Source organism: Kogia breviceps, chromosome 1 (genome assembly GCF_026419965.1).
Source record: "Kogia breviceps isolate mKogBre1 chromosome 1, mKogBre1 haplotype 1, whole genome shotgun sequence".
NCBI classification, from domain to species: Eukaryota; Metazoa; Chordata; class Mammalia; order Artiodactyla; family Physeteridae; genus Kogia; species Kogia breviceps.
Genome location: NC_081310.1, coordinates 80,285,421 through 80,307,640, shown reverse-complemented (window position 1 = coordinate 80,307,640; position 22,220 = coordinate 80,285,421). Strand labels below are relative to the sequence as shown.

The following is a 22,220-nucleotide window of genomic DNA, read 5'->3' as shown; positions in this document are numbered from 1 at the left end:
ATCAGTGGACAAAGGATTAATCTCCAAATATATACACAGCTCATGCAGCTCAATATCAAAAAACTAACAACCCAATCCAAAAATGGGCAGAAGACCTAAACAGACATTTCTTCAAAGAAGACATACAGATGGCCAAGAGGCCCATGAAAAGATGCTCAACATCACTAATTATTAGAGAAATGCAAATCAAAAGTACAATGAGGTATCACCTCATACCCGTTAGAATGGGCATCATCAGAAAATCTACAAACAATAAATGCTGGAGAAGGTGTGGAGAAAAGGGAACCCTCTTGCACTGCTGGTGGGAATGTAAATTGATACAGCCACTATGGAGAACAGTATGGAGGTTCCTTAAAAAACTAAAAATAGAACTACCATATGACCCAGCAATCCCATTACTGGGCATATACCCAGAGAAAACCATAATTCAAAGAGTCATGTACCACAATGTTCATTGCAGCTCTATTTACAATAGCCGGGACATGGAAGCAGCCTAAGTGTCCATCGACAGATGAATGGATAAAGAAGATGTGGTAAATATATACAATGGAATATTACTCAGCCATAAAAAGGAATGAAATTGGCTCATTTGTAGAGACATGGATGGACCTAGAGACTGTCATACAGAATGAAGTAAGTCAGAAAAATAAATATCATATATTAATGCATATATGTGGAATCTAGAAAAAAGGTACAGATGAACTGGTCTGCAAGGCAGAAATAGAGACATAGATGTAGGGAACAAACGTATGGACACCAATGGGAGAAAGGGGGAGGGTGGTGTGATGAACTGGGAGACTGGGATTGACATATATACACTAATATGTATAAAATAGGTAGCTAATGAGAACCTGCTATATAGCACAGGGAACTCTACTTCATTTTGCTGTACAGTAGAAACTAACACAACATTGTAAAACAACTATACCCCAGTTAAAGAAAAAAAGAATCCTCTGTAGTCTCCATTTTACTTAATCCTCAGCTCAGCTGCCTCCCCTTAGAGGATCCTGAAAACTCCTTCTGAGGCTCAGGGACAGACACCTGTGATGAGCTGTGACGAAAATGGCAGTGAGAAGGAAGAGATGTCATTACACACCACTTGTCTGGCTGCCTTAAAACCCCATGTATCCCTATATTGTATCCTATTGAAATGATCTGGTTTTGTGCCATCTTTTCCCACCATATTGAATACCTGAAGGACAGAGACAAAGTCTTATTGCCTGCTTCCAATGTCTAGTCTCTTATCTGGAAGATTAGGCACTCATATATTTATGGAAAATTAATTATTCATGTAATATTTATAAGATAATGTTATAAAAAACCTTTCTAAAGGTTGATGTGTGAGGAATATTATCACCACTACTTGTGGTGCAAACGTGCCCTTCCCTTGGTACCTCCTGACCCACAGGGCAGAACTGTTTAAGGTAGAAACTGACATTTCCCACCCTTCTCCAAGGGTCTTTCATTCCATCTAATCCCACACTTACTTGGTGGGTATCCACTGTGAAGGCAGTCCCAAGGTCAAGGCTCTGGGGTCTGGGGCAAGGCCTCATGGTCACACCCTCCTCTTCTTGGCATTGGTGCTTTCCAGAAGAGCAAACCAGCTCTGTGTTCATTCTGTCGATCTCCCTGGCCAGGTGCCCAAGGAACTCAGGATTAAGTTTACTATTCCCTTCCCTGGTGCTCAGCACCAGCTGTTCTTTGAGGAGGTTGATGATATTGTGGGCATTCTTCAGTTTTCCCTGGAGCTTTCTGAATTCAGCCTGAAGGCTATTCTCATTCAGACCCCCTTTGGCAACCACAGTCTCCACCATCACCTCGCCCTTCTCCTTGTCTTCCTCAATCTCCCATCCATCAGACATTGCTTCTCCCATCTGCTCTTTCAGCTCTGCATTCTCAAGGCAAAGGCTCAGCATGGTGTTCCTACAGGAAACATACATAATCAGGGGCCAGGTATGGTCTTGGCCTCAGTTCCTAAAAGCCCCATTTACCCACACCTCAGGCCATCAGAGACTCAGAGACACCCCAGAGCATGAAGTGACCTCAGAGACCTACAACAACTCCCTTGTTTTATACACGAGGAAACCAAGGCTCAGAAAGAGCAAGAGATTACCCGCACTCCCATAGCTACTTGGTGGCAGCATCATCACTAAAAATCTAGGACTCAAGACACCCAGTCTAGTTGTCTTTACTCATGCTTGCAGCCTCATGTTCTAATTTTCAGTGGCCTCCAGAATAAACAAGGGTAACTACACTGTTAAGAAAAAAAATAATATTATTATGGATTCTACAGTTCTATTAATTATCATCAGTCACTTTTCAACTACTGGATGAGAAATTTGGACCTAGGAACACAGAAGAAATAAATAACACTAATCACAACTATAATCAAATGTACTTATGTTAATTATTTGCTTTACGTCTGGCTCCTGTGATAGGAGATCATCTCCATAAGAACAGAGATTCTGCGTGTCCTGTTCACCCTGTATCTCCAGAACCTCCACAGTGCCAGCTGTGCATAAAATATTCATATTTGTTGAGGAAATAAAATGGACTAAATAACTAATTTTCACCAAGACATTCTAGACGCAGCCTTTCCTCCCACCAAATATTTCACTAGGATTGGGTGGAAGCAATAAAAAATATGGCTTTAAAAAGGCAATTTACTTAAAAAGGCAGTTCACTTAACCTCTAACACTGACCTAGTGGAGTTATTGGATGCTTGCATGAAATTACATAAGTGGTGTGGCTGGCTCGGTGTCTGCAACAGAGAAGTCATTTAATCCTGCTCATACTAGCTGCAGACCCGAGGAATACTAACAGCAGAATCCTAGGAGGTGCTTGTTTAAAAAGCTTTAGAGCTAAGGCCTACAAACTACTTAAGTTCCACAGGTGATTCTTAAGCATGCTAAATTGAGAACTGCTGACCAGAAGAGGCAAAGGAAGTAATAATTCATAGCCTGAAGGACCAGCAGTTGGCTATGCCCCTAGACTGGGTTTCTCAGATCCTCAGGTTTTGGAATAGAGTAGAGCTTGTCTAGCATGAATCAAGGATGAAAATGCTTTAGGACACAGGAATCAGAGAGATCATCTATGAGAGTTTCCATGGAGAAAAGTGGGACAGGTATTTTAACCAAAACTGATGTGTAAAAGGGAAAGAAAGGGGCACACGTGTGGTATAAAGAAGAATATTTAATATTATGTCATAACTTTATATTTGCTGTGTTCACAGTACAAACTAACAACAGCAATGTTCAACAAAATCTCAAAAGAGGGACTACAAATTACATAGATTCTATCTTCTACAGTATCAGTGATGCTTCAGGTTGGATGAAGAGTTCAATCAGTTTTAGGTTAGTAACTGAGGAAAAAGGAAAATAATTCATGAAGGTACTACATTTGGTTGGATTGTATATTCAACTGTAGGATCAAATGACATGTATTGTTCTCACCCATGATAGCACAACAAAGTTTACACATAACCATGTTTAAGTCAAACTTAAGCTTTAACTTAAGTTGAATTTAAGAAAAGAAATATCGTGATAATTCAGAGTAAAAGAACCAACATTAAGGATGATCACAAGAGTATTTCAAAAATTGTTTGACAAAGTATACAGTATAGAAGAAAAGGTTTATAATTTAATGATTGGGAGCCAGGGGTCTAGCCAGGGACTATTATACAACCTTGAGCAAGTTACCAGAACTTTTTAGGCCAGAGTTTCCTCGACTATGCTGGATGCCAAGGTCCTCTTCTGTACTAATATTATTCTATGATTCAGGGACATTTAAGTGGCACATAATAGGCAGGGAAACAACAGGGCATGAATTAGAAGTTGTACATCTGCACAGCTGTGTTCTAAACAGCAGGCCATTATGATTATGACCCTCAGGGATGAATGAATAACTGGATTAGCCCTATGTTATCAGCATGTTCCCCAAGCATCTTTTGAAAAAAAAAGCCATTAAAGACAGAGTGGTCAATCTAGCCAATGAATAAGCTACTTACCACTTTTGCAAAGTAAATAAAACAGCAGAGATTATTAAAATTGCTATTCTGTGATTTAAGGATTTGTGCTGCTGAGAGAGAGCTGAGTGAAGGTGGAAGGGCCTCTGTATAAATCCTCCTCCTCATGGACTATTCGGGTCATGCATATAGCAGTGAAGCATCTTGGGTAGCAGAAGATTCCTGACATGTCAGTCAATTCAAAAGAGCAATACGAGTCATACAACTAGGAGATTTCCACTCATGACAGTCATATGTATAGCTAATAATGGACATTATTATACTGAATTAAGACCAGATTTATTTGAATACTTTGAATGGTAATAATTGATAATCCCCATTATCCAATACTATTAACTTTTCTAAGAATCAGTAGAACAATTAATGCACGGAGCATGGGATGTGGACCAAGAAGCCCCATGGCAGCACAAATGCCTTGGCAGCAGCAAGGTGAGTCCCTTGGCTATGGTAGCCTCTCCATCAGCGGGCTCCCCTTCTCTGGTGCACATCCTACCTGATGTGGGCCACAGAGGAGAATCCTGCTTCCTCGATTTGAGCCTTTAGCTCCTTCAGTTCCCCCTCAGCTTTCCTCTTCTCCTCTAAGAGCTGGTGAATCTCAGCCCTCAGGTGGAGCATTTCCTCCTGAAGACCCCTGTTACTGTCCCCTCCTGTCGTGGATGGAGGGGCAAGAGATATGTTCTGGGTCTCCACAGCTGCCAGGCTTTTCTCCAAAGCTACCTTGATGAGCTGAAAGAAAATCATGGTTTAAAGAAGTTAGTGCATTGAAGAGGATCTACGAGGAACATCAGAGCACAAAGGCAGCCATCTAGGGGACCAAAACAGGCAGACCTAAAAGGAGCTCCCCCTCTAGGATTCCTCAGCCATAAGGGCCCTGGAGACTGGTTTGGATGAGAGGACATACCACACAAGCAGGGTGAATTGTTGCCACAGGCAGAGGTGGGTGAGGAAAAAAACACAAGCACACAATAAATTTAAAACAAAAGCAAACAAATGAGATTTAAACAGGACTGGAGAGTGTGGATGCTGTGATTCTTCTCTTTCTGAGGGGACAGAGTTCTGCAGAAGTCTTCTCACAGTCAGGAAGCTTCATCAGCTCAACACTTGAGTCCTTGACTGCAAAGATCATGGCTAAGATACCAAAGCTCAAAGCCTGAGGCTGTAACGCAGACTCCAAAAAGGATGATTACGAGGAAGGATATGGGCACTCAGGAATCTGGAGTCATAGTCAGAGAATTAGGGTATAGGCGGAGCTACAGTTAAGACAAAGCAACCTTAATTTCATTGGCAACAGGAGAATCACACTCTACAATTGCTGAGAAGTTAAAGTGAGGCCACCTGCCTAGCAACCAATTTCCCTTGTTGGTTATCACCCTATGCTGATGTTGCCAGCCAAACTCTCTACAAATCTAAGCACGTGAGAAGAAAACAAGCAGAAGCAATTTCCCATCACCTTTGTTTTTTGAGGATACTCTTGAAGTTACTCCTTAATGTTTCAACTAAAGCAGATTGTATAGTTTTTCCTCAGATAATATTTTAGGGCCTCCCTGGTGGCACAGCGGTAAAGAATCCACCTGCGAATGCAGGGAACACGGGTTCAAGCCCTGGTCCAGGAAGATCCCACCTGCCACGGAGCAAATAAGCCCATGTGCCACAACTACCGAGCCTGCATGCCACAACTACTGAAGCCTGCACACCTAGAGCCCACGCTCTGCAACAAGAGGAGCCACCATAATGAGAAGCCTGCGCACAGCAACGAAGACCCAATGCAGCCAAAAATAAAGAAAATAAAAATAAATAAATAATTTTTTAAAATTAATTTTTTAACTTTTAAACTTTTTTATTGTTCGTCTTCGGCTCCTCTCCAGCTTTTCCCATGCTTTTAAAAGCGTAGAAACCAAAACATGAGTATGATTATCTACTTAGTGTATGACTAATCATTTTAGTATGTGAATTTCTTGCCTGTCTGTCGAATATTAATCTTATATCCCAATGTCATATTGGCTTATTTTTCCTTCAGTGGCAGCATTTTTGGGTTTTACTTAACTTCAGGTCAATTTTGACCTCCCAATTTTCCAACTCTCCCCACAGCTATTTCTGGGTCATATTGTTTTCTTTTATCTCTGTAAATATAATGACTTGTACCTGTCACAAATTCATTCCGGCTATACAGAATCATTTCAAAATCACCAAAGTCGTCAAAATATTTATGTGCATCTCCATAAATCATGTAGCGGCCACTTGATTAGGGATGATTTGTAGAATTAATTATGTGCTTTACTGCTTCATTTAGGTCAGAAATATTGATATATTGGACAGAACAGGGCTCAGAGGAGCTTAAATGGATCAGTGATTAACAGCTGCTTGGCTTGGCACAAAGCCATTGACTGTTGCTTTGGACCTCGTAACAGCGTGATAAAATCTAGGTTTCAGGTATGTCGTGGGGTGGATTCATATGGCACGTATGTGTAAAAGCATTTAGTAGCATAGCAGTTGAGGTTGTAAAGAGATGTGCGCGATAACGCACCCACGTCAAAGAAGAAAGAGATGCCTCGCACAGGTGCTCATTTCCTAGGCATCCAATCCCACCTGGGGTTGTAAGCCTGAGATTTGAGAGGCTCCTGGGAATGTGTTTCTATGGTTCTACTGCCAGGCTTAGTTGGACTGGTGGCCATCCCTGCATGTGCCACGAAGCACTTGGGTCAAAATAAAGGAAGGGGGACTGGATAAAACCACTTTTGAAAGTTTATGTTCTCACCCTTCATTTAAATTATGTGACATTACCTTTCTAAATAAACTCTTTTCAACTAACTAAACAATGTCATCAGCTTTGAATATGGACACATTTATTCTTTTCTAAACCTTAAGGGTTCCTTCTGCTTAAAAATGTCTAACTTTAATGATACCATCTATTTTTAAAGTGCCTTCTAGATGTATGTTATCTTCTATTGATTTAAATATACCTACTTTCTTTAAAAAGAAAAAATAAGACCCACGAAATGTTAATACCAGAAGGGACCTTAAGGTTCACCTGGTCCGATTTCTTGTTCCCAGGCTAATTTGCCTTTTCATATTTCCATGTCCAAGGGAGTTTACGTTAGCTGCCTTGTCTGTAAAATTTAAATGTAAATGCATGAAAAGTGACTCAGTATCTAACCTTTTTATTTTTTTTTCTTTAACATCTATGGAAAGCTAGTATTTCTATTGTTTTCCCTGAAGTAAAACCCCAGGGCTTCCAGTGTATGTGGTAGTAGTATGAATCCTTTAGTTCTATTGTTGATTACATCTCTTATAGGTAATTGTTGCTGTTGTTGTTTTTCACATTTCCTAATTCAACTATTCTATTGCTTCCATGGTATAATTCAACTTTTTTGTGTGCTGGTTTTTCATTTGCCCCATGGAGATCAATGTGCAGATCTGATCTCTTATTTGAATAGAGTGGTTTTGTTTTAGCCCTATTCCTTCATACCTCCCACAGTGTAATTCATTTCTCAGACCGCATCAGGGTATTAAAAATGATCTTTTTTCAAGTTCATCACTGACTCTCCTTTGCGGTTTTGATTGTTGATTAACTTTTCTCCATTGCAAAAATTCGAATGAAGAAAGGAAATGATTGATTACTCTAGTTTCTTTCACGGGAACTTCCTAGGTATTTGTTACAGAACTTACATTTGATTAGGAATGGAATTGTGTGAGAGGTGTCTGAGGACAATTACCATCATGGCCAGGCCTTTCTGAGGAGGGTGAGTCCAAAAATAAAGGTGAAGCAATCTGCTTTGGCCAAAAGTTGATTCTTGCCTTAAAAGGCACACAAAGTTGGATGTGTTTGTTAGGGGAAGTGTGTGTATGCTTGAGGTGGGAAGGGAGCTTGGTGTTGAGAATAAGGTCTACCTCCTAAGGACACAACTAGGAGAAGCTCAGAGCTCAATCTTAAGGGACCAGTTCCCAGGAACAAGCAAACGCATTTTTGAGAATCTGGACACAAAACAGTTATGACAAAACAAGCTTTATTTAATTGGTAGCAGGAGAGTCACACCAACAAACCTCAGAAAAGTTGAAGTAAGTTTACAATGATTTCACACACCTCCTTCCCCAAAACTGGAGATTGATTTTCAAGGAAAGGGGATACAGAGAAAAACAGTGCTTACCCAAGATATTTTTCATCCAACAGGTAAATACTTGTCTAACTTATTAAGTATCTCCTATGCCAGGTGATAGGGAAGACATTGCAAGGGAAGTACAAATGCCCCAATGTAAAGGTTTATTCCAGGCTTGGACTGACCTCAAAAATGTGGTCTGATCATTTTCTCCACGCTCAGCTATAGAAAAGAAGGTTGAGGAAGATGTGACTTTACAAACCAGTTTGCCTATAACTGAGAAGCACAGTGAAGAACTCGTGCTATCAGGCATAGTTTGTACCACATCAGTCGGAATCTGGTTCTCTCCATATCTGTGTCTCCTGTTCACTTATTCTGAAGTTAACCCTGACCCAGAGTAGCAATAACCATCAGTGACCTGCTGACATCCCAATCTAGCTCTGTGTTAGAGTGGATATTTTCTCATCCTGCAGATCCCACTGTCTCACCCAAGATCCTCAGTGAAATCAGGAAGTGAGAGGTAAGGGATCTGTCCAGAGGCCCAGTGGTGTACATAATTAAAGTTACAAGCACCGGTTAGGAGGACTCAGAAGAAGCTGTCCAAGCAAAAAGAGAAGTGAAGTTCATGCAGGAACGCAAGGGAGATGTTAGGGTCAGGTGTGTCTAGAGCAGCAAAAAGGGAATCTTGGTAGAAGGTAAAGAAACTGTGCTGAGGATGTGAGGTATTCCAGACAACTGCTTGTGTCCCCAAGAGTCAAAGGCTGTGCCAAATCCTGTGAGATTTGGGGACTGCTCACTTGGGTCTTTCTGCTGGTTTATTAGACGTCTCCTTTTTTCTTATGCAGGCTATGAAGAGGCAGACCCAGAAAGCCTCATGTCCCCTATAGCTTTCCTAATAGCTCCAAGGAGCCTATCTCTGGAAAAGCCCAGCTGCTTCTGCAGAAGGACAGATACCAATGATCCACTTTTCCCTTAAAAACTCAGAGAGTCGCAGGCCTTGTCCATCCAAGACATGTGATTGCTAAATGTCACTGGGCAAGGTGAAGACACATAGGAGTTCCAGTGGGTGCTATGGGATCACTATTGGTGACTTAATCTCTGACGTCTAGAACATTCTGCTCTTGAGCTTGAGAAAATGCTGGTTACACCTTCACTGATGGTTGGTGGGAACAATGTTTTGGCCTTGGGTACCAAGTTCTGAGGTTGGACAGGGGCTTTGCTCTTGAAGTGTCATCTGCTGGTCATTGACATGTCACAACCTGGGTAGATTGTCAGGTTGCTCAACAAGGTTCTCTTTTATATATAGTGAGACTTCACTGAGAATGATCCCTGCTTCGGAAGCATTCCGATCCTCTTGGAGTTCCTCAGAACACACTCTCCTGAAGCAGGTCCTAGGCCTGCCACCTCCCCAAGCAGCCCTTCGATGACTCCCTGTCTTCTGTGATGTGTTTCAGTTACAAAAGCCCAAGAGGGGAAGTGTTCAGGTCTTGTCGTAAGTAAAAATTCTTCTGAAGCTATAGCTATAGACGGTACATAGGAGCAAAGGAGGGTAGGAGGGGGCAAGAAGCAGGAGCACAAGATACAAGGAGTCAAAAGGGTGGATCGGAAAGAGAAATGGAGTGAGGACAGGGGTTGGCAAGGTGGCTGGGAGGGTGGAAAGAAGACTGGGAAGTGGTTTATCTAAAAAGATAGCTTCTCACTCCAGGCCCACAAGGGCTGCAGGAGACCACCAGTCCCCAAAGGGCTATGAGCTCTGCACCCTGGGGCCCCAGGACCTGACTTAGACTTACTTGCTGGTGGCTATTGTGTGCAGCCTCCTCCTCAATACTGTCAGTGAACTCCGTGCTCGCATCCTCTGTGTCGTCCCCTGCAGCTGCACCTAGAAGTAGGTCCAGAAGAGAAAGGTGACTCCCTTCACACGTGCCTTCCAGACAGCAGCTAAAATTACACTCTTTTTGCCATCTGCCTCTGACTTCTTCCCTTCCCCACATGGGTGGCCCCCTAGCCAGCAGGGCTGACAAGGAAAGCAGCACCAAGGTACCAACTCTATAGAAAAGCTTTTTCACCATATCACTGATACTTTCTTGCTAACACTCAAGCTTAAACCTCAAAACATAAGCTGGCTTGACCGCACAGACCTGTACCTAAGAAGCAGACTGTTAGACAGAGGGGTTATCCTCCCTCACTTATTTCCAGAAAGCCAGAATTATTCCCCTCCAGCCACTGACTATGTAATAACTTTCCCTATTGTGACACGGGCCCAATGTGACGTTTTCCCACCATCGAGTGCTGAGAGGGTCCCTGCTTTCCTTGGGATTAGGGAAGCCCGGCTCCTCTCACACTTTTCCATTGCTGGGATCAGTCGTGAGTGGGGTGATAATCTCGCTGAGGAACCCTCCTCTAAGGGTCCTGTGTCCTACAGAAGCTCAGGTCTAGTCCAGCCCCGCGGCAGAGAACGGTTTAGCTGTTTCCTAACCCCTTCCTCTAACCTCCCCTCCTCCCACCTCCCTCAAACTCTTGTCCAATGCCAACATCTTATGCCTGAAGGGTTTCCTGCACTTCTTGTCCAAATGGAATTTAATCCATTCGTCCATTCCCCAAAGATGAACACAGTCACCCTGGGGTGCAAACCTCTATGCCCTGCACTAAGGGACAAGTAGTTGCAGTTCATGGTCCAGGTAAAGGTCTAGGGCAGTGCTGACCAATAGAACTTTCTGCGATTTTATGCCTCTGCTGTTGAATTCAGTAGGCACTAGTCACATGTGGCTACTGAGCACTTGAAATGTGGCTAGCATGATTGAGGAACTGATTTTATAATTTAATTTAAATTAATTTAAATTAAATTCAAATAGCCACACATGGCTGCTGGCTACCATATCAGACAGCACAAATCTAGGGCATTTCTTCTTCTCCACATCTGTTAAAATAAGACCATTCATCAAATTTTAGATTGAGACCTGTGGACCACATTACTGATTTCTTCTGAAAGTGTAGGAATTTATAGTGGTTAATTCATTTGGAAACCAAAGAAAATCTACCGTGACACTCCCCGAACCTGCCCAAGTTAGAGAACTTTGAGATCTAGTTCTGACCCTGGCCTCAGCAACCAACCTGTTAAAACTCCTCTTACGACCGCTGGGAAATCTGGGCCTCAAAGAGATTAGGTGGCTTGACCTAGGTTACATAGCTAGTTCTGGGTAAGAGCTGTGCCGAGATGGCAAGTCTCTGGGCTTTCAGGCAGAGGCAACTCACTGTTCCCTCTGGTGACAAATCAGATCTTTGTCTATTCCTCCAAGAGCAAAGAACCTGCTCCTGAGCTTAGACACCTGTGAATGAAAGGCTCTGCGTGAATAATGAGCATTCACTACCCTCAACAGGTAAGGTGAACAGGGCCAGTTCACACTTACATTCCATCTCTTGGCATCTGCAAGTTTATATCAGGGATTTGCAATGGCCCAGGCCAATCTCATTAAAGTCCTAACAGCTTAATCTTTTGACTTATTCCCTGATCTTTACTGTGAATGTTGTGTTAACTTTGGACTAAGGCAGTACCCTATTCAATAAAGTCCTGCTCACAAGGAGGCACCTTTACCATTCAGCATCTTTAGAGATACTTGGCAGGCTGTGTACAGTAGGGATTTCCAATACTTACTTTTTCAAACCAGCCCTAGAACCATCTTATTCAGAACACTGGTTGTGTAGAGGTGGTGAATGCACACACTTCCTAAGCTGTGGCTGCTTTGGAAACTCACTGAACCCAGGATGCTAATTCACTCGAGGACATCCCTATCATATTATGCTCATTTTGGAAACTCTTTCCCTGTACAGCAATAGAGATCAGAACATTTTTCTTTCCCTGCAAAGAAAATGAATTGTCCCACTCGGTGATAGATTAAGAAAACACACTTTTCACATTGTTTCTCTTCTGAGTGCTGGACTAGAGAATGATCCTGTGGTTGAAGAAAGTTCAGCTCTATGAGGTCAGGATCCTCACCCCCATACCACTTTGGGCCCAAACTCCATGATGATTCCTGTACTAGGTTCCAGAAGTAAGGTAAGTGGGGATTAGAAAGAGTGATTGTCACTGGCCTTGAAGGCTTTTGTCTAACCCTTTCTGCCCTCCACTTACCTTTGTCAGCCTTTCTGATGCCACATCTCCATTTCTACATAATGTTCTCTCTTTAATTCACTCTGGGGCAGGAGACCATGATTTTGACTTCATCAGTAGTTAAGTGGAGACAAAGCAAAAATGCCCATTTCATCCTGACATTATACTACTAGGGGTTTTATTTTCCTTATTCATTTTTTCATCTAGCTTAGTCTGCCATACTTCCTTCAGGGCAGCTTTAAGGGTTGCTCAGCCCTTTACCAATTTGAATTAGAATGCTAAAGCCTTTTTTGTGTGTGTTTGTTTGAGGGGTAAAGTTAAAAAAAAAATTTATAGAAAACATTGGAATAAGTTATCCCACACAAGGTCCTATCTATAAGTTTATATTAGCCTTTCCTCTTTCTGTTTTTACCATTTCTGGTTTTTAAAAAAATGACAATAAAGGACTTCTCTTTTGTGGAGGATACCCTTTTCTATGCTTTCACAAAGCAACAAAACACTGTCTTCAGAACTAAGTTGGAATAGTACTTTAAATTTCTAATTTAAAGGTACTATATTGATGAAGTGAGTGCTTATGTTTGATAAATAAATAAAGTGGTCTGCCACCTTTAGAATTTCTGAAAGCTAAGAATCTGTTCATTCAAATTTAACTTGCTTCTCCTGGTTTTATCTCCAGGATTAAGTTTTACATGTTAGACTGGAAATTTTATTAAAACCTTTTATTTGAGGCTTCGATGGTAGTTTCTCAAGTTGTGGTTCTTCCAAGTTTCTAGGCTCTGAACCACACATAAGGGAGGTGGTACCAAAACTTCCCTTTCTTAGATTTAGAAAATTATTTTCTACCAACTACCTGACTCTGTAAAGTGTATAGAAGTAAACTTCTATAATACTATAAAATCCCTGGGCAAAAATTTAAGTGGTATGCAAAACTAAGGTCTTTTTTTTTCATCATTGAGGCAAAAATTCATACTTCTGTGCGTTTTTTTTTTGCGGTACGCGGGCCTCTCACTATTGTGGCCTCTCCCGTTGCGGCGCACAGGCTCCGGACGCGCAGGCTCAGCAGCCATGGCTCACGGGCCCAGCCGCTACGCGGCATGCGGGATCCTCCAGGACCGGGGCACGATCCCGCGTCCCCTGCAAGGCAGGAGGACTCTCAACCACTGCGCCACCAGGGAAGCCCTTCTGTGCTTTTTAAATTGAGGATGGCATAATTATTGAGAACATGGACTCTGGAGCCAGATTGTCTAGGTTAGATTTCTGCTCCCGTCATTAGATACGTGACTTTAGACAAATCACCACCTTTCTGTAACTCAGTTCCATCACTTATTAATTAGGGTTAATAGTAATATCCACTCCATACACCTGTCAACTTTCAAGGGTTTGGTGCTTTTGAAGGGCTTAGAATAGTGGTTGGCATATACTGTGTACTCAGTATATTGCATTATTATTATTGTTTTAAATTATTGTTGGTAAACTGGTCTATGGGCTAAAAAGTTGAGGGTAGAAAAAGACCGTAGAACCTAAAAGTACTCAGCAGAAGAAAATTCTATACCTAATGTTTTTACTGGATGATCTTGATTGAGTCTATCTGTATTTCTTCACTGCTGAATATGTTTCCCCAACAGGAGGTTTGAAGTAACACTCTTATGTTCTCCCTACTTTGCAGGACAGTTGAAAAAACACAGATCTATCAGTAGATTAAGATGAACTCTTTTGAATAGGTTTTACAAATAGGATTCATCATCATTAAATAATAACTGCCTTAAAACTCCATCATGCACAAATAAGCCTTGAGGGAGAGTCATGAAGTGTTATTTTAATTCTTCAGTAATGAGTCCCAGCTGGGCTGCAACAAGACCATATTCTCCAAATTCTACTCTACCATCATTATTGTTTCCTTTTTAAGCCATTTATACGCAACCAACAGAAAAGGAGTAATATTTTCCCATAAAGTTACTCAGAACATAGGAGTCCTATTTGACTAATTTTGAAAGGGGATTCAAAGAGCTAAACTTTACAGTACGAACACTGACAAGCGCCCAGCTGTTTTTCCCAGTGCCAGGCCCTTATGTCCTCTGGGCTCACCTCACTTTCACTCCTAGGCACTCTGCCATGTGCTCATTACAAGAACTCTCACCTGTTCACGTCATGAACCAACTATTGATGACTTAAATATTATGATGCTACATGAGAGGATCAAAGAAAAAAGGTCTCCTATCAAACTGCAGTATTACCTGCATCCATTCCCTTCTGGACCATAAGAAAATTTTAAGATTTCATATAATCTTCCATAAGCTTCTGCCAAGAAATAAAATTCTTTAACTAGACAGATTCTGATATTGGAACTGAAGTAGCTAGAAATCTGTTGTCTGCAGTCAAGCCCCTTCATGGTATATCTTTGTCTTTAAATTGCAACATCTCTTAGGTACCCTTCCAGCTTACAAGCTTACAATTCAGAAGGCAACTGTTTTCAGTGACTTAAAAGTCTGTAATGTCAAGGAATTCTTCCTGCTTATGATCTCTTTTTTCCTCAAAGAACTACAAGAAGCAAGCCTTTCCAGGAATATACACAGGGACAGCACCACCCACCAAAACAATGGACTCCTCAAATTTTCATCCCACTTTCTACTACTCTCCTTCAGCAAGGAGAGCAAGAAATGTTTTTTTTAAGATAAAGTAGTCCATTTCACATTTCTGGGGGAAGTATAACGCTGTTTCTTTAGTCTCACTTCTTTGAGAGTAGAAAAATTCAGGTTTCTTCCTCATCCTTTCTTTAGTTAAATTTCCTGAGCCTTATTTGACTTGGAATTTTAGTACAATAATCAATAGACTGATTCTCCTATAAGGGAAAAAAAAGATATGAACTTTCTCTACTTTTCTCATAAATCTTTTAAAAATGAAACCAAATAGTTACTGTTTGGCCTTTGATACTTTTATTGGATCAGTGACAATTTTCTGTGTCTCAACTAAAGTAGCTGAAATTCTAACACTTATATATAAGAAAGTACACGCTCCATTTCAGCACAAATGTTAACACAATTTAACACAACACAGTGCCATGAAGAAATGAAAATTTACAGCTTGTTTAATCGGGGAAATAGTCCTAGAAATAATCTAGCACCACGTTACTGGATTATTTAACACGTCACTTCCTTCATCATTTAAATTGTTATGAATCACTCTAATTTTTCTCAACAGCTCTAAGACCAAAACTTTAAGTGGTAAAAGTAAACCTGCTTTTATTATCAAACTGATAGTACTTTATGGAAACAGACAGAAATTCATGGTTTATAAAACATACTTGTATATACACATGCCTCTAAAGTTCACAGATTGAGAGACAGGTTGGTATTTCAGAGCAGTGATTTTGATAATTGCAAAAGGAAGCACTGTATACTCATGTTATATACCAAAAACAAACCTACATGCATTTCCTAGACAATCATGAGTTCTCAAAGGGAACAAGGAAGTCCATTTGGTTCATGTACTTAATTAACAACCCTACTCTTCATATTACTTTAGATCAAACATTTTCTGATGTTGATGAGCTTTCTATTTTATCCTTCCAGCTTTAGCAAGAAGAAAACTGTATGATAAAGATTTTTATTTCTGGAATTTGACTTTAAACAACAAAAAGGGAAAGTAATGCAAAAAGAATTAGTATGTCACTTTATAAGTTTAATTATTCTTATTTGAAACCTGATAAAATTAGTATTGTCAGCTCTACAGGTTTGTTTGCTTGTTTTGGTACGCGGGCCTCTCGCTGCTGTAGCCTCTCCCGTTGCGGAGCACAGGCTCCAGACGCGCAGGCTCAGCGGCCATGGCTCACGGACCCAGCCGCTCCGCGGCATGTGGGATCCTCCCGGACTGGGGCACGAACCCACGTCCCCTACATCGGCAGGCGGACTCTCAACCACTGCGCCACCAGGGAAGCCCCAGCTCTACAGTTTTATGTGTCCCTTCCACTAACCATCCTTTTGGAAGCAAATTATAAATTTGCTTTATTTGGGAAATTTCTTTGGGAAATTCATCCTGGCTCAGTGATTACATAGAAAGAAGTTGAGAACTTACCTTCTGTCAATACTCAAACTATTTAAAAGCAACATGGTAGTCTTTCAATCATAATAAAAGGCTTAAAAAAGTTATTGCTCCAAAAGTCTAGTGGGAGGGTGGCTTAAATCCATAGTCCAAAAAGCATTAAGATGCAGAAACTATTACCCCACAGAAATCAACTGTCCCACTGACTCATTCCTTGTTTTTTAATTGGGTTGCCTTATATGCACTCCATATTTCCAGCTATTCTTTCTACAGTACAAATGGTTCTATACTACCCAAGGGAGAAGAAAAGCTCTCTGAGCTCTACCCCAAAGAGAAATGAGAAAATACTCTATATGACTGTATCTCACAGGATGTTAATATCTGAACAAGAAAGCTAACTTCATTTATCCCACCTCTAGTGCCATTTCTATAAGGCAGGATGGAAAATGGACTTTAAAAGTGTGTGGGTCACTGTATTCCTTCCCGACTCCCTAGGAAGTTTGTCATATATCCCTGCACACTGCCTGCAGGACTCTAGAATTACTACTGAGACCCTAGTTGAAGAGGCAACTTGAGTTTTTCAGGGACATGAAGAGTCTGTGACTTTTTCAAATAAAAAGACCAAGAAACCAGAAAACAGTAACTTTATCCTAACAACAGGACCTAGAGTTTTCCAGTACTAGCTCAAGGAAAGCAAAGGTATTAAATTATAGTTTCCTATAGGGCTTACAGTCCAAAGGGAAGTGACTTTAGGTAGGTCAGTCAACCTTTATTCCTTAATGAAAGGAGCAATTTTGGGTGTAATCTGATCTATTCCTTCTCTCCCTTATCAGAAGACTCTAGATCCAACTAGAAGGCTGAAGCAGAGAGAACTGAAATCAATTTTCTTGAACTGTTTTGAAGCTATGAACCAAACCTCTCAACCAGATACTGAATTAGAAGCATAAGCATAAAAGTAATAGGTCTTTTATATATATCTGCCATTTATGTATAAACTGTGCAAGTAGAATAAATGAAAGAACCTCCTAAGAAAACTTGTGGCTTGGATCTAATATCGTATCCAGGTCAAGATTTTCTTGATCTTTAACAGATCTCTCACTATACATAATGACAAAGACAAATCTTTTAAAAATATGAAGGAGGAAGTGGAGAAACCAAAAATATTGCTACCATCCACAACTGAATGAAGAGAGGTGGGTGTGGGAGAGGGTTGGGTCAGGGGGGATAAGGATAGAAGTACACCCCATCAAAGTAAAAGGTTGACAATGTTAAAATAGTCCCATCAGGCCTTTTCAGAAAAAGTTATAACTTGGCTAAATAGCTAAAAAGAGAACACCAGAAAAATGTAGATTTATACTAGGCATTAACAATCACCAGACTTCAATGATATAGTTTAAACCTGTAATAGAAAAGAGTTTAGGGGAAATATCTGTCAAAAGGACTCCATTTCACTCCACTCATTAAATAAATCTTCTTGGAGGTCCTTTTCAACTCTCTAGCTCTAAAAACTATAGACTTCAACTACCCTGACCTCTTACAATCATTACAACCAAAAAGGAAATGCGAGAAAGACCAAATCCATCAATATGCATTTTTCTCAATTTAAGTTCTATGCTTCCAATTAAGCATAGCCTGAGAATTTCATTTCATTTTCTTTCATGCTTTTTATTCAAGCACAAGGTTCTATAAGCACACAATGCTTTACCTAAAATTATTGTAAGGTTGAAAAATGCCTGCAAAAGTGGAATAATTCAGTAAGAGAAAATGTCTGTGCCCCTGAAGAGAGAATGGAATCATATTATAGCATGCTAAATATGATTATATGAATGATGTGGCCAAAGCATCATCTATCTGTGGGATACAGAACAAAATTCATTAGAATCATGTTCTCTAATAAGATGCCAAATTACCACACAAAATTGTTAGACCAGCAAGCTCTCTCCAGTTAGCACTGTTTGCAAGGCTCATTCCAGCTATACAGACCAGAAAGTCAGTACCAGATTTTAGTCACATCTACGTTATCAAGACCAAACTTTTAATTTCTCTTGTGCCACTAAATCACCTAACTTTCTAAAATGTTTCCCAAGGACCAATATCAAAGGTAAGTAGCTATAGCACAAGTTACTCTATCTTTTCAAGATCCAAATCAGGACTGGAATTCACTTACTTTCTCCCCAAATCTACGTATTTTGTTCATTGTTCAGTAGGAAGTTGAGTTTCTCATTATTCACCCCACTACCTTAATATTTCTAACACTTAGCAACTGTTCAAGATAACAAGGGAAATTCCTATTCTCATTGGAGAATGACAGAAACAGAAGTAGTAGTTTACATAAATTACTGTAATCACTATGAGCCATTAGAACCCAAATATCACCCATGGTTGAATCTTAATAAGAAACTTAGAAAGTGTCATTGCTCTATTAGTAAAAATAAGGAAAGGCATTTCTTAAATGCTTTGTAATCATGACAGGCTAGTCTTTGGTGGGGTGCGATTTCTACAGCTCGATTACCCTCCTCTTTACTTCTACAATGTTACAGAGCTTTGTGCAGGAAAGGGTCACTAAACATTGGAAGACTAAGAAAAAATGGATGATTTTGCTTATACTTCTAATCTCCCTTCTTAAATGACCCCTGTACCACCCAAATCCTATTAAAACTGAAAAGCTTTCCATTAAGAGGAAAGCTTATGGCTACCAATCTTTTACAAACTATCAATACTTAATCAGAGAATTCCATGGTGTTTCTCCAGTAGAATATTTTCTTCCCTGTCCATTTTAGAGTGACAGATGCTCTATCTGTTACAGGTGTGGCTAAGGTTACAGAAACTTGGACAGAATTTATAAGGTAAGCAAGCCATGTCAACACATGAACGTGAAAGAAATAAAAGTGTCATGTGAAAAATGGAGGGAAAAAAGAAAAACTATCGTGCTCCACCTCGTCTAGAAAGGGTACTCGGTCACATTTATGGGGCTAAAGAGCCTCAATCCCTATTCACCAAATTCCATATTTAAGAACTGAAACCTCAGCTTCTAATCTAGGAAGTTAATTCCAGCAGAAATAACAAACCTCATGGGTTAGCAAGGCTCCAAATTAACCTTGGTTACTTTTTATACTCTTGACATTTAAGATACCAGAAGCATAATCTCAAGGGCTCGCTTCCTTACATCTGTCATGTTGAAATAAGAAAGCATTGAGACAATGACCAAAACCTAGAAAGATCTGCAACATTTCTTTCTAAACTATTCAAACACATCAAAGCCAGAAGCCTATTATTTATTGTAATATGGAGAAATGCAAAAGCACTAAAAAGTAAAAAATACAGGACTCCATCTAGTGCCATTACCAAATGAAAAAAATACAAGAAATATTTTCTTCTAGTCATGAGTTATTTGGTGAAATACTGAATTTAAAGGGGGACATTACGTTTGAAATTATATTTTTATATAGAGAATTCTGACTCTGGAAGACCTGGGAGCTTTCTTAAAGTTGTGTTCTGACTAAATACTATACCCTTAGTTTAAAGAAAAAAGTTTTAATGGAATTTAATCTGCACCTAATCTAATTTCACTGTCATTCAATAATCAACTCTGAAACAACATTAGAGGTAAAGGTTTACTATAAACACTTTAACAGTCTTTGCTTCTGCTCTTTAACTTGGCCTTCCGAATACTTTGTCTACTATTGCAAGACTTGGCTTTGGTTACCTTCTGATAAGGATTATACCACTTTTGCAAAGTCATTCTTATAGACTCTCAATCTCTTATCTTGAAACTTCTATTTGATTAAAAAATTGCTCTCACTCAAAGAGCAGGAGTTGATTGAATGGCAAAAATAATACACACGCATGCATTTATGACATGATATGGAACATATGAAATGGATTGTGAAAGTGGGGGAGGAATAAACTTTATTGGCCCATAGAAGGGATGAGGAAAAAGAAGGAAGGGCTGGGGAAAAGAATGAAAACAGGTGGGAAAACTAAAATGGAATGATTTATAGTGCGCAAATATACTTTGTAACCTCCACAATTCAACCTAGAGACAGCTATGTACAGTGAAATACAGGTAGACTAAAGTGAGTTTCACTTTGTAGTTGATGGTACTTGTACCAGTTCTATCATTAGTAAGTCACTGTTTAATTCTGCCAAAGTCAGACAAGGCTCTCTGGTTAGTGCAAACAAGGGTCTCCATCCCGGGCTGCAGTCTGACCCGCCAGTGCTCAGAAGGCATGCTCGTGACGAACTCGCATACTTTCCAGTTCCCCACCTCCAATGGCGGCCAGGGTCTCCAGCCTGCTTAAGCGCTCCAGGCTTCTTCCAAGAACTTCTTCTAGCCGACTGCATATCACCTGGGCCCCTTCTAGTTCCACCTGCAGGGTTCGGTCTCTCTCAGAGCTGATTAAACATGCCATACATGGAAGGAAAATGGATTAGCCATCAATGTAATGAGCCCCTAGATGCTTCCAAAGAGCCATCAGTGCCACTCTGAGCCATGAGACTTTTGGAGTAATTGCTCTCTAGGACACAGTAAATGAATGTGGTCTTTGTTGTGGCCCTTGTGTTCAATGCTGGTAGATTAGCAAGGCCTGCTTTCTGTAAAGTTTGTCCCTTTATCCTAGATTCTGGGCCAATTTGACATAAAATTATAGTTCCTAATATTTATCTCACACCCCTATAGCCCACTAAGAGAAATTTCATTTTTTAACGAAAAGCATTAGTTTCTGAAAAGCCAAAACCCAGGAAAAACTAAATGTAAACTGAATCGATATTGAGCCAAGTAGGGTCACTACCGAAGATATTTGTTTTCTCATTTGTTACCGAAAATTGACAATGTTCTGAAAATGAATCCAGTTCACAAAGATGCAGAGATTCTTTATAAAGTAACACACATGGTCCTATTTTACCTTTCCTCTGCCTTCATTTTCTTGAAGGACAAAGAAAAAAAAAATTTTTAACTCAAAAATAAATTAGAAAAACCTGAATAGTAAAAGAATAAAAATTAGGAAAGAGAGAAAGGGGCTAGGAGGGAAGGCAAAATAAGAAAAAAAAATTAAGGGAATTTAAATTTAAATTAAGGGAATAAACCAGAAGGATATAATATACATGACCAAAAATCAAGAGGTACAGGAAAATAGATTCATCATGATGGCTATGAGTAATCCTGGGGTAATATTAGTCATAACAACAATTATATCTTCTTCAGTTATATTCAATGAGTATCAGTGCCCTTTATAGTCTTATAATGAAGCAGCCTTTAATAGGACATGGATTAGAGAGAGGAAAGAAACATACAATGAGTGCTTACTATATGCAAGCATTATTTTAGACACCTGACACGTCTCCTCATCTGATCTTTGCAATAGCTACATGAAATGAATGTTTTTCCTGACTTAAGATTTAGACACTGAGGCTCAGAGCAATCCCTACAACTAGTGACAAGTTGGGTAGTCCAAGTTATGATTTTCTTTTTCTCCCTCCTTATATACTGTATGCATCTGCACTTAATGAGGAATAAAAGGAAAAACAGTGCAGTCACTCTCTTACCTCTCTGGATGGGCATGGAACTTCACCAGACTGCTATAGAGCTGTCTCTCTGCTTGTAAGGCCTCATTGAGCCGACTCCGTTCATCTACCAGTCCTTCTAGCATCAGCAGCAACTGAGGGAAAAAGAATAGAAGCAACATGCAAATAGAGACATGAGCCACAGTTAATCCTGAGAAAGAGACCAAAAGAATGTATTAGCATGAACTATGACTCAAAAAGCTCACTATCTCATTACTGACTTAACCTTTCTATATATAGTATGTTACAGTTTTCAAGTCAATGCCATATTATCTTTTTTTTAATCTTTAAAACTCTATCGGGGGCTTCCCCAGTGGGTGCTGTGGTTAAGAATCCGCCTGCCAATGGAGGGGACATGGGTTCAAGCCCTGGTCCAGGAAGATCTCACATGCTG

The 22,220-nt window shown here is 40.1% G+C and overlaps 1 protein-coding gene across 50 annotated transcripts in view; it reads right to left on the bottom strand.

Annotated features, from left to right (window-relative positions):
* The window catches only part of LOC131761076 (myomegalin), a 223,919-nt gene that overhangs the window by 49,591 nt on the left and 152,108 nt on the right, over positions 1-22,220 (bottom strand). For all 50 annotated transcript variants that reach the window (XR_010840732.1, XR_010840750.1, XR_010840757.1 and 47 more), the window contains 5 exons: positions 21,809-21,921; positions 20,532-20,659; positions 9,909-9,997; positions 4,518-4,750; positions 1,488-1,923 (listed from right to left, as the gene is read on the bottom strand). Coding sequence is in view for 41 of the 50 variants with exons in the window: in XM_059071456.2 (XP_058927439.2) it covers positions 1,488-1,923; positions 4,518-4,750; positions 9,909-9,997; positions 20,532-20,659; positions 21,809-21,921 (999 nt within the window). In the remaining 9 variants the exon portion in view is untranslated. The remainder of the gene's footprint in view (positions 1-1,487; positions 1,924-4,517; positions 4,751-9,908; positions 9,998-20,531; positions 20,660-21,808; positions 21,922-22,220) is intronic.